Here is a 16,518-nt window from a genome sequence, read left to right on the forward strand (position 1 = left end):
AATACGATTGCGGTTTTACTATTTACTAAGAACTGGAGTCTATTACTTTCTGACTAAAGTACCTATGCCGCCGTTATCGAAGTCTACTACAGACAAATAAAGTTAAGTCAGTTCTTAAATAGGTTTTTTAAGTGATTATAACTTGAGACATTCATAAAAATAAATAAAACCATAATTATAATAATAGCAAGGCACATGATCTCACATCGCTCTCAACAAAATATTCAGCTGTAATCCAGCTCTTAATTATTCTGACTGTAACATATATGTATAAAACTCTTCGTTACTGGGTGACTCACTGACTGACAGACTACGCACAGCCAAAACTACTGGACCTGAGAACCTGGAACTTAGCATGTATGTTGCTTAAAGGGTGCAGGGGAGTAATAAAAGCGGATTTCCCTAAATTCCCAGGAAAACGGGAATCACCTATTTATGCGTACGAAATTACTGGTAGAATGTAAGTATTTTATATAAATAAAAAGCAAAAACTTTAATTCAAAAGTATATTTCTGTTTTAATCTGATAATACAATATTTCCTCCCCGATCGTAACATTGATTCATACATATACATACCTACAAATACAGGGTACAATGTTAGTGTACAACGTATGAACTGTTATAAAACGACAAAATATAATGTTTACAACTAAATAGTCTTTCAAACTTCGATTAAATTACGTTTGGGGGCGAACTAAGCGCCTAAATATACAAATTACCGTCGTACTCAGAGTCATTTAATAGTTACTTAACCCATTCCTTAGAAATTGTTTTCAATACAAAATCGATACTAAGGAATAGTTTAAGTAATCATGAAATGTCTCTGAGTGCGGCATTAAGACTTACTAACGAAATAAATAATAATAATTTAAGTGGTTATGTAATGTTTTGATTACTTAAACTATTCCTTAGTAACAATTTTGTTCTGAAAACAATTGCTAAGGACTGGGTTAAGTAATCATTAAATGACTGAGTACGTCGTTAAGTTTGGATTAAATGTAATTATTATTTAATTTCGTTAGTAAGCAATCATACGACACTTAGAGGTCTGCTCACGACAACATGGCGACGTCGCTTTCAGCATAAACATATGAAAATATTTCTAAACATATACAAACCTGTTACAGTACTACATCCCTGCGATATCACCACATTCGTCCAAGCGAAATAGGCCTCTTATGGCATCCAAACTCTATCTAACCTTACATCATTTGCGCTTGGCATCCGATCAAAAACTATGTTATACTCATTTAAATATCAAAAACTGTGAAAATTCTAATTACAAGTGAATAAATGATTAATTAATGTAATGTAACATTTACAATGAAATACTATGCTTACCTGTCAATCTGTCAAAATATTGTTATACAAAGTTATCAATGTATCATTAAAACTGTCTTTCCGCAATACTCAGCTAATGGTTACTTAACCCAGTCCTTAGCAATTGTTTCCGATACAAAATCGTTACTAAGGAATAGTTTAAGTAATCATTAAATGTATCTCAGTACGGTAGTTAGTTGTTTCTATACATAATTAAGTAACAGACAAAGTTTATATTAAGTCTTATAAACTAAAGTTAAAAACACCTTTATAACTTTAGTTTTAAATTGGCTACTGCTACGGAGTACAACTAAAAGCATTTCGAAATACAGAGTGATGAAAGACCACTGAATTATTTTTCTATCACCCTGCATAAAGCGTGTTTCATTACATTTAACGATACATAATATACTCGATAGAACTCTGGAATCCGTCTATAAATTCTACATAACAACGAGCAATAACCCCTATCATTAGTTCATTACGAATCGGATGACCAAAAACGCTAACGCCCGAATACTCAAATGCTACTCAATTTTAAGTTGTACTTAAATATCGTACTATGTCTGTCATTTTATAAAGAATTGATACAGACAGAACTACATTTGAGAGCGTCTTAAAATTGAGTAGCGTTTGAGTATTCGGGCATATGTAATACAAAAAATATTATTCCCAAATTAAAGTACGTTTCCACTGACACTATTACACATGCAAATTAAAACTCTCTTGTATATCACACATTTTGACTAACGTAACAATCGGGATGTCAGTGAGAACGCACTTTAATTTCGCTTTTAATAAAATAGACTATATTATAAACGCTCTAAGAATCAATTTGTACTCGTAGAGCCAACCCCGTGCCCGCGGGGTGAATTTTGAAACAACAAACCTGTCCTTACTGTATTTTTATTATAACTATCGTGAGACATACTAAATTAACTATAAATCACGGTTTACTCACGTAAATTAATGGAGAAAAGCTCTACTAGTGTCTAGTCACCGCGTCTGCGCACGCCGCTCATGATAAGTCCCTCTGTGACTCGAAACCAGTAGAGCGTTTCTCCATTAATTCACGTGAGTAAACCGTGATTTTTAGTTAATTCTGTCTTTACTGATAAAAGATCTTTTATAGAATAATTTCTATGAATATTTCGACACGGAATCCTTCGAAAAAACCTATCATACGAATTAAAGATACATAATATAAAAATATCAGAAAACCTTATCATTGCACTCACACACACAATTTTAAAAGAATTACACATTAGGCTTCAACACTCTTAAGAAAAAATAAATCTTATTTGTATTTCCATCTATTTTCGTTTTAGAAACACGAACATAAACATATTTAGTACCATATAATATATTCTAATTACAAACTAACCAGTGCTATCCAAATGCCATTTACCACTTGGCTACTTGTAGAGTAGAAAACTAAATTATACTAGCGACCCGCCCCAATTTCGCATGGGTGCAATATCATGAATGTATTATACCTACATATAAACCTTCCTCTTGAATCACTGTATCTAATAAAAAACCGCATCAAAATTCGTTGCGTAGTTTTAAAGATTTAAGCTTACAAAGGGACATAGAGACAGAGAAAGCGACTTTGTTTTATACTACGTAGTGATTGACATAAACTTTGACACTCGTCAGAGTCATCCCCATACATTGAGTTATTTGAGTTATCTACTCTCTCGGTAGACAAGCGCTAAAAGGCTATTGACCACAGGCTCAGGTTAAAGGCAAGAAATGTCAAAATTTTGCCTCCATACTCAATAACATTTATCAGTATACATAATCATATGCATTGACAAGCCAGCTAATCTGAGAAAATTAGCCTCTTATTCTTAAATAGCTGATTAGACCATTGATTTATAAAACTAAATGAATTAAAATACACGGTTTACGTAAACCGCTCGAAGACTCTCGATATACACGATTATGAGTCCCGGTGTGACTTGAAACTAATCGAGCATCGTCGAAAAGTTGACGAGTAAACCGCATATTTAAATTAATTTTATTATTTTACACAAAATTAAAACTAATTAAGTATTGAAGTGTAAACTAGAATTTTTGACTGAAGAATTAATTAATGCCAACGATTATGAGTTGGACAACTAAATTAATATTAAAACTAAATGTCGGGAATCTATACGATTAGAATCAAGAGACGTTTAAAGCCATACAACTAAATTAAAAACGAAAGGAATGAGCAATTCAGAAAGATATGTATATTGTATACTGCATTTAAAATAATATTAGATAAATTAATTTAAACAACTCTCTTTACAGCTGTGAATTTATAATTATTACTTATACTAATGGTACAGTACCCTTAGTACGAGTTTGCTTTACCTTGAACTAAAACGAAACGAGAGCTTGTTTGGCGCTCTAAATGCTTCGCTTCGAACCAACAGATATCTGATTTTAAGTTCATCCAAGCAATGACTAGACTAAACGAATTTCCCAAAGATGTTAATTTATTTTATAATACCTATTCATAAATATAGCTACCAAACATAGAATTTTAATAATATATTTTTTTAATTTTTCTATTACTAATCACCATTACTTCATCTCAAATTCACCCACATTAGTATAAATGTTCATCTTTTCCTACCATCTGGCAAACTTCTGAGTATAAACCTCAATATTTTTCTGCCGCCTGGCAAACTCAGTGTATTCGGAAGCTGTAAAAAGACCTGTTTAAAAGTCCAACAATATTTTAAATGGAGTATAAGAAACAAAAAAGTGTTTGAAGTAAAGAAACACCGATGTCTTAAAAAGTACGTAAAACTTTTTTTTCCACCCTATTGTGTTATTGTTCGCAAGGGTTGTCACGCGAGTTTGGGTTTGCTGCACGTGATTAATGTTGAAATCAAGGGTTGCTACGTAGAAGTTTTTTCGAGGCACGTGAATGAATCAAAAAGTCTGAAAATTGTATGGTTTTCTTGGCAAAAGGCAAGGTTTCGCAAATTTCAACCTGAAACCCTATACATTAATTTTTTTCCTACAATTTGACCAGCCAGGAAGACTAAGGTAATCGCATTTTGACAGAATTTTATGGAGATTATCAGGCAATTGAAAATAATCGAACCTACTTACTTCATCGGTTTCAGTATAAACTAAAGGCAAATAATTTTGGCACAACTATTGCATGAAAAATGAATTAAACACATCAAAATAACATTCGAAAAGTAACTTTAATGAACTGGGTTTAAAACTGCTTTTCAAATAGAACTGTGTTTATCTTTTAGCTACATTTTTCGTATAAAAGCTGTGCAGAAAAGAAAACAGCCTTAGAGGACAGACATTGAAATACAAGAGACATTATATATTTTATAAGTATTCTATAGTTATACCATGCTCTGCATGGTTTCATAGATCAATATATTTCCGAATCACAATTTTAATATGAGAAAGTTTTTAATACACCTGTCCCGTGATACAATTTCAATAAATACATGCACTCTTTACATATTGTCGAGGTTTATAATTGATCAACTTTTGCGCATAATTTATTGATTTAGGCACAATATAAGTAGGTACCTCTATTTATAAATAAATTAGGCGATATCTCATTCGATTTGAGAACAGGTCTATTAGGGTACGCGTTCACGGGCCCGCATCGTACGCAACGGATTTTAGTTTGTCTTATATAGAAACTCATACAACTGCGTCCATTGATTCGCATCGTATGGACCGCATCATCAGCAATGCCTACATGCGCTGCGTACTGATGACGTCATACAGAATGCGTACAATGCGAGCCTGTGGACGCTTACCTTTAATATCCAATTTTAAATGATCATGAAGCGATTTTATTATATACGCGTAGAGTGCTTTGATTCAAGCCCGTGGTTGAAATAGACTTCCTAGATTCAATCTATTTCACCGGGGTGTAAATGCGACTTATCAACTAGTGAATTTGAGAATGTATCTACCAGATCCTGTTGAGCCATGTCGCAGAGCCTCTCCGGTACGTCCTGCGTATCTTCGAGGTCGTTGATGGAGTTCACGGAATTCTGGTCGCTGAGAGACAAGCTGGTATCTGTATCGTCGCCATAGCAACGGCGTTTATGGTCCGAAGGAAAATTGTGGTAGGAATGTTCGACGCGAATCGCCTGCATTGTGTTGCTGCGAGAAAAATTTACACGTTATTATTATAATCCAAATTATTCTAAGTCGGAATTGACTTTCTAACTCTCAACATTTGTATTTTAATTTATAGGTATCTCGTGTCAGTTATCTTATCGCTTTATATGGCAAAACATAATAAATGATATTGACTATTGTATCGTGTATGTATCAAGGCTAAAAAAGATTAATGCTCAAAGTATTCAAGTATCCAACACAAATCTACAGACTCATTCTATTAACAAAAAATCTAGGTCAAAATGTTATAGTATTTCTACTATTTTATAAATTTTACCTGTTCTACAAAGAGACGGGATAGTCACCTGGTTTTCCTCAGGACCGGTCGACCCATCTCCACTTGAAGTTCCAAGGAGTAGAGCTTAGCTAGTGACTCCAGTTTCTCCTTTTCTTCAGGATCATTGAGACTTGGCAATTTCAATTCAGTTTGGCAAGAATCTTGCAGGAATTTCGAAAGCTGTTCGTTGGCAGCACTTAGAATTAAGAAACCTGGTCTTTCATCCCGTATCCTGCGACACCCAGCCCTGATCTCCCTCACTTCTGTCACCACAGCGTTCCCCATAGAATGTTCACTGTAATAATGGTCGCTCTGTGGCGACTTCTCACTCAGATTCAAATCACTCGACGATGTTTTCTGTAGCGAAAAATTCGTGCGCGGCGTCTGGTTAAACGATTCATCCTGCTGAGCCGATTTCTCTTGAAAGGCCTGAAAGGACTGAAAAAACGACTCATTCGCATTCTGACCAGACACACCGGCGTTTTTTATGTCACTAAAGCTGCTGAACGAGGAATGTGGCTGGAGAATATCTCTGTTCTCTTTCGAGATAGCTTCGTCTTCTAAATCGACAACAGTTTTAGAATCAGACATCATTGCGTCGTCATCGTTCCCCGAATCCACTTTAGCCCTTTTCTTCTTGAACCTGTTCTTGCAACTGGCCCACCCACTTTTGACTAATAACTTTTCCTTTTTCAAACGTTTCGGTGGTGGCATGTTGCTGGCAGACTTCGGAGAATTATTGTTTACCGATTTCGAAGTTTTGAACGTAAGGCTTTTGTTGAATACTTTCAGTTCTTCGATGCCGGGCCAGTCGGTGAGTTCATCGTCTCCCTCCCTATCACTGTCGTTGGTGACCACGCCATCAGAATCACTACTACTCAGGGAGCTTGATTCATTCCCCGCGCAATCCATTCCACTGTTGGAATCATCGAACATCAGCGGGTTTCTCAGGGAAGGTGGGTGTGATTTGTTCAACATTTTAAACTTTCTATGATATTTCCCGTCGAAACTGTTCTTTCCCGTACTAGTTGTAGGGTTAAAGAAAGGCGGAAGATCTGTCGTTATTTTATACCCTGTCAGTTTTGATAATGTTGGAGTACCATTTTTGGAAGAATTTTTGTAAACAAAATTGAAACTGGAACTTCCTGGTAAAGATGGAGTGTTTGTGGGTGTAGTCGGTTTTGTGCCTTCTGCATTCTGAGATTTAAGTATAATTTTGCCTGGCTGAAGTACAGGCTCCTTCTTCGGGAGATCTGTGTCATATTTCCTTGACTTAAAGTCGTTTTTCGAGAAGTAAGCAGACTTTGAGGAACACCCACCACTGAAGGATCTCTCTCTCATTTCGCATCCGTCGCCTTTATCCCGGTGTGACCATTTCCTTTTGCCGCAGAAGGCGTTTCTGAAAAAGCAGCTATCAAGCCAACATAATGGGAATTAGTAACTTCATTTATAGTTTTGTCAATAGATGATTCAATGACAACTTTCCAAAACATTTTAATACATAAATACTATTGTGAGAGGCTGAGAACCAATTTTTGTGGTGGGAGTAGGTTTGTTGCATTGTGTATTTTATCATTATTATTTTTTGGAAAAGAGAAGAAAATTGTCTTGAAGTTAAAGTGTAAAGTAAAAATCCACAAATAATCTAGCACAGTTCATGCAAGTTATTATACAAATAGTAGTCTGTGCCCTTAGTAAGAGTTTCGGCATGTTCGGCATTCGGCGCTCTGATTGGTTGGTTTATTCGAGCTGACCAATCAGAGCGCTGAACGCTTTTTCTTTTCGATTACTTTAAATGTAAAGCAAACTCATATTAAGGGTACTGATACACAGCATTACAATATAAAGTACTGGATTTTACCTTTCAGGTTTAGAGAGAGTCTTGTGCTTGTTCACATGAATAGCCGGGGACAACACTTGGCTCTGTAGAATTATTGTAGCGGGCAGTGCATTGGGCTAAAAGATAAACAATATACTGTAGACAAACAGACATATGTACATAGGTAGAGAGTAAACTGTCATTGTTAGTTAATGTAGGTAGGTAATAGAATTAAGTAAAATTAATATTAATAACAATAATTAAATCATTATGTCATCTTTTTCTAAGCATTTCCAATTCATGACTAATTTATTGGACTTTATACCATAAAATAAAATGAGGAAAATCAAATCAACATTTTACTCATCCAAAATTCCCTGACTCACCTCAGTAGTGACACTCAGGATCTCAATTGGTGGTGATCTCTTCCCATCGGTATACTCTACAGGCATCTTCTTATATTTGCGTTTCCTCCTAGCATTGGCCGGTCTCGTTGGAGAGAAGTTCTCATTGAAGGAATCCGACTCAAAATTTCCAATTTGACAATAGTGTCGGGATTTGAGGCTGGATTTATGCAGACTGAGGTGTGGGTCATCTGAGTCTGATAGTGGCTGCGTGATGAGGGGGGCCTGGGGTGGACTGCTTGAGCTTCCATCTTCAACCAGGCTCACTGCCACTGCAGCTGCTGCAAATATTTGGTTAGTGTCAGTATATGGTTTTGAGGTGATTCAAAATTACCTAAGTAAGGACATGTAATGAGCAGTTGAAATAACAAATTATTCATAGAACTTTATAAGGCTATAATTACTTATAAATAATGACAAATAATTTTGAACATTATTTCATGTTAATACCAAATTGTTATTGAATAATTAGGTGGAATTTATATACATTTTAATAAATTAAAGTAATTAAGTATAAAAAATTACATCAAGCATTATAAAGTCATCACACTAATTTTTATTCTAAAATAGCAAGTTCAATATACACATACAGTGTGATTAAAATTTGAAGTGATTGTTTATTTACTAAAGCCACTTAAAAACATAAAAATTATAAGTTTATCAACTTATTTCTAGTAACATACTTACAAAACTAAAAATATCTTTAAAATACTAAAACGAATGTATTGTTCAAACATCTCACAAAAGCAAACAATAAAACCTTGAATAAAAATTGCGAGTTACGCTCATACTTACGTAGGTTTCCGGCAGATCTGGTTCGGCGGCGGAGGCCTAGCTTCCTCCGCTCCTGCCTGCCGCAGTTACTCTCCTCCAGAGCCAGGTTGAGGTCATGAGACAACCGCTCCATCGTCCCTAATGACCCTCGAACAAACCCATATCGTGCCACTAAAATCTAGAACATACGATGCACCGGCTCACTTTGTTTACGCCACTTTGTCTCATACGACCTACTTCCCACCTATCCTTTCTCAAATTCCTATATTTGATGATACTGTACTCAAAAATCCGAAATAACACCATCAAAACAGTAACATAACTCACAGGATCACAACAAAATTATTTCGCAAGTCCTTCCACAAAACTAACGGAATGTTTATTTTTATTATCAACTCGTATGATCATTAAAAATACTTTCTACAATCGCAATAGATATAAAGGAGAATTTTGTCAATTAAAATGATTAACTTCCACTTTCGTTTATCTGATTTTTACCGTACATGATTTTGACAAAAAATAATAAATATCACGACGACATTCACGACACTAGATGAATGAATGGAATAGAAAATTAATGAAATCCACCACAGATAACGTTCAAAGTTAGTGACGTAGTTGTCGTTCACTCGCCGTTCGTTTAGATGGTTCCTTAATTATCAAAGCAACCATTAATTTGGTTATTAAAAACAAATTAAGTAAGAAACTACTTTAATAAATATTTTGATGCTATTGGAATAACTGAGTATTGGTATTTGTGTAATTATAATTATTAATTCACTACGTGCATAACACTTTCATGCTTAAAATATAAACTATTTGATAATGTTACCTAGAACGTCAAATAAAAAAAAAAGTGTAACCGTTGTGCTGTGGTTGTCGGTTGTCAATTTTTGCGCCAATTTCATTTATTATTTTTATTTGTTTAATTTGCGTTTGCTCTTCGTTTTTTACGTGAAAATTTAGCTTGAGTGCATCATTCAACATTATTATTGAAAGGTAATGTACAATAAACCAATATACGCTTATATTTTTTGAGATCTACGCTTATCGTTAGCGTGAAGTCCAACGCTATTTTATTTCGTCGTTATTTTGTACACAAATGCATTAGATTCTTAAGTAAGGCTTTTAATGGTCCCCAAATAACAGGTTTCATTTATTATACTGGTTGGAAAGGTCGTGTTATTAGATTTGGTCACGTTTTTCGTTTTAGCTTATGAAGGTATAATGAAAAGACTGCGTCACTTGAGATTGTTTATTTTTGTTATATTTTGCTTTATTTTCGTGTTTGCAAGGCATTTAGAGCTTGATTCCGATACTGGATTTGATATTATACAGTTCAGTAACTATACATTGTTTATATTATAGTGTTACCTCACATAATTATAACTTCAATATGTTTCAGTTAAATGTTAATGAAAGTGCTTAAAATAAACTTCAGCGTTTTTAAAATGTTTGTAACCTTTTAACACGTAGTTCCATTTACTCATATACCAAATTATTAGTGTGCATTCAACATAAGTACGTAACCTACCTCAATATGTTAAGTGTTGATCAATAACTACTTTACTTAATGAAATTACTACCTATTCAGTAATATATGATTATCTTAAGAGGTAAATTGTACATAATAAATGCAGCGAATCAAGTGACACTTATCTCATTGGCTAATAACAATAATTATTTGATTTACTTGCTATGATAATGCTGCTGTATGGTGCTGGTTCTGGTGTGAGGATACAACATTGTGGTCTAGCCATAGCATCAACTTTTTATATTTCTTAAAGTATTAATTGCCGAAAGAAAGTTGTTGAAGGCAAATCCTCCGATAAGCACCGGTCACCAGTGACTGACGTGGCAGTTAACATGTTAATATACATTGTTTGTTAATATACCACCATTTATCTTTTCAAAGTGTAACATTAATTGATCAACTATTTACATTTGTTTCAAACAACCTTGCCATTCACTAGGTTTTATGTTGTGTTTAAGAACTAGACAAATAATTCCAAACTCCAATTGGATAATTACCGTAAAACGGGGTGAATAGAAACAAATCAGGGGTGAATAGGAACAACATTTTGCAGTTTTCACGTAATTTAGAACTGTTTACACCATTTTAATATTTTTTATTAATTCATTATTAAAACCAAAAATGCTCTATTAAAACCAAAAACATGAAAACAAACTAATAATCCTAATAAAAAAAAAAATTCTATTTACCCCATTTTACAGTTATTAATAGTTATTTCTTTGATTCCAGCGCCAATGGAGGGCGCGGTGACACCAGACGGCGGCCGGCGCACCCGCGCTGCCCTCGCCGAGATCCCTGTGCGACTGGATCGTCTCCGTGTTACTCCGTTGCAGCCCGTCACTAACATCAGAGAGCGCTCCCCCGCACTGCCTGCTGGCTACCTCAGCCCAGCAGCGTCCCCTGACGAAATGCTTATACAGCAGAGAGGTATAATAAAAAATTTAAAAGAGTAATATAAAATGTCATGGTTAATCCCTGATGAGGTATGTAAAGGTACACAATTCCAATGTATCAAGTTATCTTGTGTGTCCCATGTAATAGGGGTGAATCTATCGAGTATTTTCGACCTGGGAATCGAACCCGTGGTCCAGGTATCAGATATTACATTATTCCTATGTTTTTTGAACAGATATATTATTGGTAGATAGGTTATTGTAAACTGCAGCTAATGTCCTTCCATTAAGCTCTCGTCCACCGCTACAGGAGACAATAAAATATACTTACGTGATGTATTATTTACTTTTTTTTTTTTTTTTTTTTTTGAGGGGGGAAAATCATCCAATGACTTCTCCCGCCTTAGTGTCAGACTCTTACTGACTAAAAACCACCCCGTTCCTTCTCCTGCTTTTCGACCCGAAGCCCCGGTAAACCCGCTAGGTAGTCCGCAGCTCCGGATCAGGCATCAGCCCTACTGGGCCCCATCTGTGGTGGTCTGATGGCTCTTTGAGGCGCGCGCGGAACGCGACGCGCCGCACGCACGGGTCTGGATCTGGTCGGGCGGCGAGCTACCCTTGCTCGCCGTCCGCAGGCCCGCACTTACGGTGGCCGGAGATCGTCTCGCGATTAAGTGTCCTCTCGCGACGGCTGGGGCGTGAGGTTTGTTCTCTCACGCGCCCCGCCTCCTCCTTAGCTAGCATGACTGCTTCGCAGAAGGAGGAGACGGCATCCCAGTCCCTCTCGCTCCGCACCATGGCCTGAACCAGTGCCGGGCGCGAGAGGTCGCCGTCACCGACCACATCCCTGAGGACTTGGCGGTGCTCAGCCCACGCAGGGCACACCGCCACCGTATGTTCTACCGTGTCCTCCGGGCGGTCCTCACAGTGATGACACCCGGGCGTTTCCTCCCGCCCAATAAGGAACAGGAACCTACCGAAACTCCCATGTCCGGTAAGCACCTGCGTCAGGCGGTAGGTGAGGACGCCGTGGCGCCTCTCTAGCCAGTCCTCAAAGAGGGGACTTACCGCTGCAATGATAGCGAGCCCAGCCCTCGGTTGCGACAGTCGTTGCTGCCATTCCGCCATGAGATCGCGCCGGAGCTCGTCCCGCCACGCACCGATCTGGCGCGGCAGTGGAGTTTTTTTTTCCCACGGCGGTTGACTTTTCCATTCTTCTTCAATCAAATTCAGGCTTTCTCTAAATCTCAATTTTTTTTTATTTTATTCTTTCTTGTCATCCCACAGTTCCACACATCCATAATAACATTTTCACCTCTTCTGCAAGCACTCTTCTTTCATCATCCATAATCTAGCATACAGACAACAGTAGCATAATTATTAAAAGTGTTACTAAAATACTATTTTCTTTTCCAGGCCGTAAACGTCTCCCAGTGACTTGGTCGCCAGATATCGATCTGAAGCGTAACTCTTTCCACTCCACCGTGCGCACACCACCAAAGGACAACCATTTATCTCCTCATAAATTGGGCGTCACCCTTCGTTCGACACCTCGTAAGCGTCTCCTACTCGACACAGAGCGCATACCACTGACTCCCGAAAAAATCGATTTCAGCGACATCAGCACCCCTCAAAAATTCAAAATCACCAGCCCCATTAAAAGTACACCGCCCATAAAGCGATGTAGGCTCGACCGATCATTGAACGCCGAATACAAAGGCCCCATCGATACCGCTCTCAAGGGTTTGAGTCCTACCCAACTCATTCACATGATCAAGACCATTACATATAAGCATCCGGAAATTGAACAGGAGATCAGGAATGATATGCCATTGCCTGACCTGTCACCCCTTGAGGAGCGCCTGAGTTACTTGAAGAGTAACATCTTTAAAAGTCTGCCTACCTCTCGGCTTACTTCCAAAACTGATTCCCCCGCGTACTCTAGGGTCGCCACTCATTTGGCGGCGTTCAAAAAGTGCGTCGTTGAGCAGGGTAAGGTGTTGGTCGAGTCTCAGCATTGGGAGTCAGTGCTACAGTATGTTTTCTTGGCATGGAGCTATGTAAAGGCTACACCTTTGTGGGACAACCAGCCGCATAATGCGCAAAGAAAACAATGCTTCAAAGCCCTCACAACTTATTGCATGACTGCCCTCAAGAAGGGTAACTTACAAAAAGATGTGTTGGCTGATGTTCAAGATAAGCTCGAAGGTATGGTGGCGGACAGTGAGGAGATAGCGTCTTGTTTGAAACACGTGCAAGGTCAGTTACAAGAATTCTAGTAATTCTATTCTTAATCATATTTGGCTTGTGAGATTGACCACATTGTGACAGATTCTATAATTGTTAATGAATTAATTGTTAAAAGACTGAAAATGCTATCTACACCAGTTAGTGAGAATAAAATTCAACAAATTGAAAAAGGATGGTTTCAATGGATGTGGCATTTCTTTGTTATTTATTAGATTTTCTTTTCTTCCTGTATAATAATATCTTTTTTTCTAGTTATGGCAAACAATTATGGAATCTGATTTCTCTTAATTGATACCTCAATGTAGATTGTACAATCAATATTTTTTTATCTTCTTTTTGTTAGCTTAATCTATGTTTTCTTTAAGTTACTCGTACAATGATTTAAAACTAAGATTTTAAATAATATATTAACTTACTTAATTGGTTAAAAAAATATGTGCTACCGCTAAAACAGTAGCCATCACAGCTGAATTATTATTTCACTTTAATGAAATTTCATACTATTGCCGAATCAAAACTACAATTTAATCGTTATTTTTTTAAATATATAATGTATTACCAGTAAATAAAATTGTGCCTTCATTGCATTTAAATAATGATAAATTAATAAGTATCAAATATTTTTTCTTCATGTTTTTGTGTTTTACATAGAATAAGCGTAACGACTTTGGTACTGTTGAAAGGAATCAAAAAGTTTTTTTTTTATTAATATAATATATTTGTCTTCCATATTTTTATGGACTTAGTGTTTTGATTCTTTTCAATGTAGCTGTGACAATGCCAAAGTTTAATTACTATAAGTAGTATGTAGTCTTTGATATTTTTACCTTTTGTAATATTTTGTCATTACTTCATTAGAAATCCAGTGAGACATACTAAATTAACTAAAAATCACGGTTTACTCACGTTAATTTATGGAGAAAAGCTCTACTAGTTTTACTAGTAGGCTGCACGACGTCACCGCGTCTGCGCACGCTGCTTAATATGATGAAGAGTCCCACTGTGACTCGAAACTAGTAGAGCTTTTCTCTATTAATTTATGTGAATAAACCGTGATTTTTAATTAATTTACAAATCCAGTCTCTTTCATCTACAAATGAAAATGCTTTAGTAGTATCATTCGGATAGTCTATTTATTGGTTTTAACTTATAACATATTAAGCAATTCGGACGCGACGTCTTGCGTGAGCGATCTAGACGCGAAGGCGATACGGTGCGGCGTGATGCGAAAACAAAATGTCAAAATCTATTAATCTGGCATACGTGACCAACCGCACGTGTGATGCGGTGAGCATTCAATTGGCTTGGTCACACCGCATCGCGTTGAATTCGCGTGTCACCGCACCGCGCGTTCGCTTCTAGATCGCTCACGCAAGATGACGCGTAAACACTGGATGTTAAACATGAAAAAATTAAAAATAAATGTTCACGCACCCATCAAGTAACTCCAATCAGTTAATTTTATTCACGACCGAAATCAATAACCGATCGCAATTCAAAATCTGGACTAAGATCAATTTTTGACACAGACATTTAGATGTCCTTGTCAAATTAAGATCGATCCAGCGGGCTCATTACGAGTTTGTTTTAAGTTTATCGAGATCGAAACGAGGCGCTCTGATAGGTTGGTTCTCTGGAGCCGGCCAATCAGAGTGCCTCGTTTCGATCGCGTTAAGCGTAAAACAAACTCGTACTAAGTACTCTGATATTTTGGATTAAGTTTCAGAGTAATTTAATGGTTAGTTAACCCAGTCCTCAGCAATGGCTTTCGATACAAAATCGTTACTAAGGAATAGTTTAAGTAATCATTAAATTATCTGAGTGTGGCAGTAAGTTTTGTAATTAACTTCCAAATCTAATGCAAGTGTGGAGTTACTTGTGGCGTTGCGTGTTTCCTGTACACAAAAATCTTGAGATTATAAGCAATAAGTACAATGTGTTGTTTAAATCTAAATGTCGTGCCTTATCATATAAGTGATTGACAAAATATCAATTGATATTGTTAGTTTATGTAATTGTACCTAAGCTTAAATACATTTAATTTTTGTAATAGATGCTTGTTTCTTTCAATATACTGTTACTTACCTTTTTTCTGGCAGAGGATCACATGGTGCTGGGTATTCGGTACCCTTAGTACGAGTTTGTTTTACGTTTAAAGTAATCTAAATGAGAGCGCGTTCGGCGCTCTGATTGGTTGGTTTATTCGAGCCAGCCAATCAGAGCGCCGATCGCGCTCTCGTGTTGATTACGTTAAACATAAAGCAAAGTGATACTAAGCGTACTGTTCTTGATTACGTAACGTCTCTTTTACAGTGGTATGTCAAACAATGCTACTCGTCCAAAAATAAGGATAATAAACATCCAAAAGTAAGGAACAAGTAAGGGTTTCTCTAAAAATAAATATTTTTTTGCAACTCACTAATACAGTTTAATAAATAGTATGGCGTTATCACCGGCCTAACAGTGCTGGGAGGTATGTTCTCGCAGTCTGCTATTTCATTTAGTGTTGTTGTGTGTTAATGTGCTCCCACACAGCAGTTATATAACGTTATACAACATTGTGTAACATTTATAACAGCATGTAACATACTCCACAACCACTGTTATAATTTGTTCAAACACAAATGTTATTGTTACACATTGTTGTATAACGTTATATAACCGCTGTGTGGGAGCACCTTTAGATTGTCACAGTCGGCATCGGAGTCAACACCTTCATTATCATTGCTGTCACAGTCACACACAATTTTATACCAATTACATTAACACATAAGAAATAAAGGAATTTTAAAATTAGAAAAAAAGACATCATAATGAAATAGGTAAAACATAAACAATCAACTAAGTATACACAATACACATAGACTAACAAAAAGTAAATATCATATGATTATCATCATCTTTACAAATATTATAAAGCTGAAGTGTTTGTTTGTTTGATTGTTTGTTTGATTGAATGCGCTAATCTCTGGAACTACTGGCCCGAATTAAATAATTCTGTTTGTGTTGGATAGTGCATTTATCGAGGAAGGCTATAAAACATCATGCTATGACCAATAGGAGCCGAGCAGAGCGGGTGAAACCG

General features: G+C 36.6%; 2 protein-coding genes across 4 annotated transcripts; one reads left to right on the plus strand and one right to left on the minus strand.

Annotated features, from left to right (window-relative positions):
• Positions 1–492: 492 nt before the first annotated feature.
• LOC118267680 (uncharacterized) lies at positions 493–9,329 on the minus strand. Of its 3 annotated transcripts, XM_035581799.2 has the most exons (6): positions 9,084–9,329; positions 8,778–8,934; positions 7,965–8,263; positions 7,621–7,715; positions 5,788–7,170; positions 493–5,464 (listed from the first exon to the last, which is right to left on the minus strand). In XM_035581799.2, the coding sequence occupies exons 2-6, from the start codon at positions 8,887–8,889 to the stop codon at positions 5,209–5,211; spliced, it is 2,145 nt and encodes a 714-aa protein (XP_035437692.1). In that variant the 5' UTR covers positions 8,890–8,934; positions 9,084–9,329; the 3' UTR covers positions 493–5,208. The 3 variants fall into 3 exon arrangements, with proteins under 3 accessions (XP_035437692.1, XP_050550165.1, XP_035437693.1); XM_050694208.1 differs by having other exon boundaries at positions 8,778–9,329; XM_035581800.2 differs by having other exon boundaries at positions 5,322–5,464; positions 5,760–7,170; positions 8,778–9,329.
• Positions 9,330–9,587: 258 nt separating this feature from the next.
• On the plus strand, positions 9,588–15,485 carry LOC118267693 (uncharacterized). Its single transcript, XM_035581819.2, has 4 exons — positions 9,588–9,755; positions 11,020–11,217; positions 12,600–15,152; positions 15,268–15,485. The coding sequence occupies exons 2-3, from the start codon at positions 11,025–11,027 to the stop codon at positions 13,460–13,462; spliced, it is 1,056 nt and encodes a 351-aa protein (XP_035437712.1). The 5' UTR covers positions 9,588–9,755; positions 11,020–11,024; the 3' UTR covers positions 13,463–15,152; positions 15,268–15,485.
• Positions 15,486–16,518: the final 1,033 nt, after the last annotated feature.

The sequence above is a fragment of the Spodoptera frugiperda genome, chromosome 6 (genome assembly GCF_023101765.2).
Source record: "Spodoptera frugiperda isolate SF20-4 chromosome 6, AGI-APGP_CSIRO_Sfru_2.0, whole genome shotgun sequence".
NCBI classification, from domain to species: domain Eukaryota; kingdom Metazoa; phylum Arthropoda; class Insecta; order Lepidoptera; family Noctuidae; genus Spodoptera; species Spodoptera frugiperda.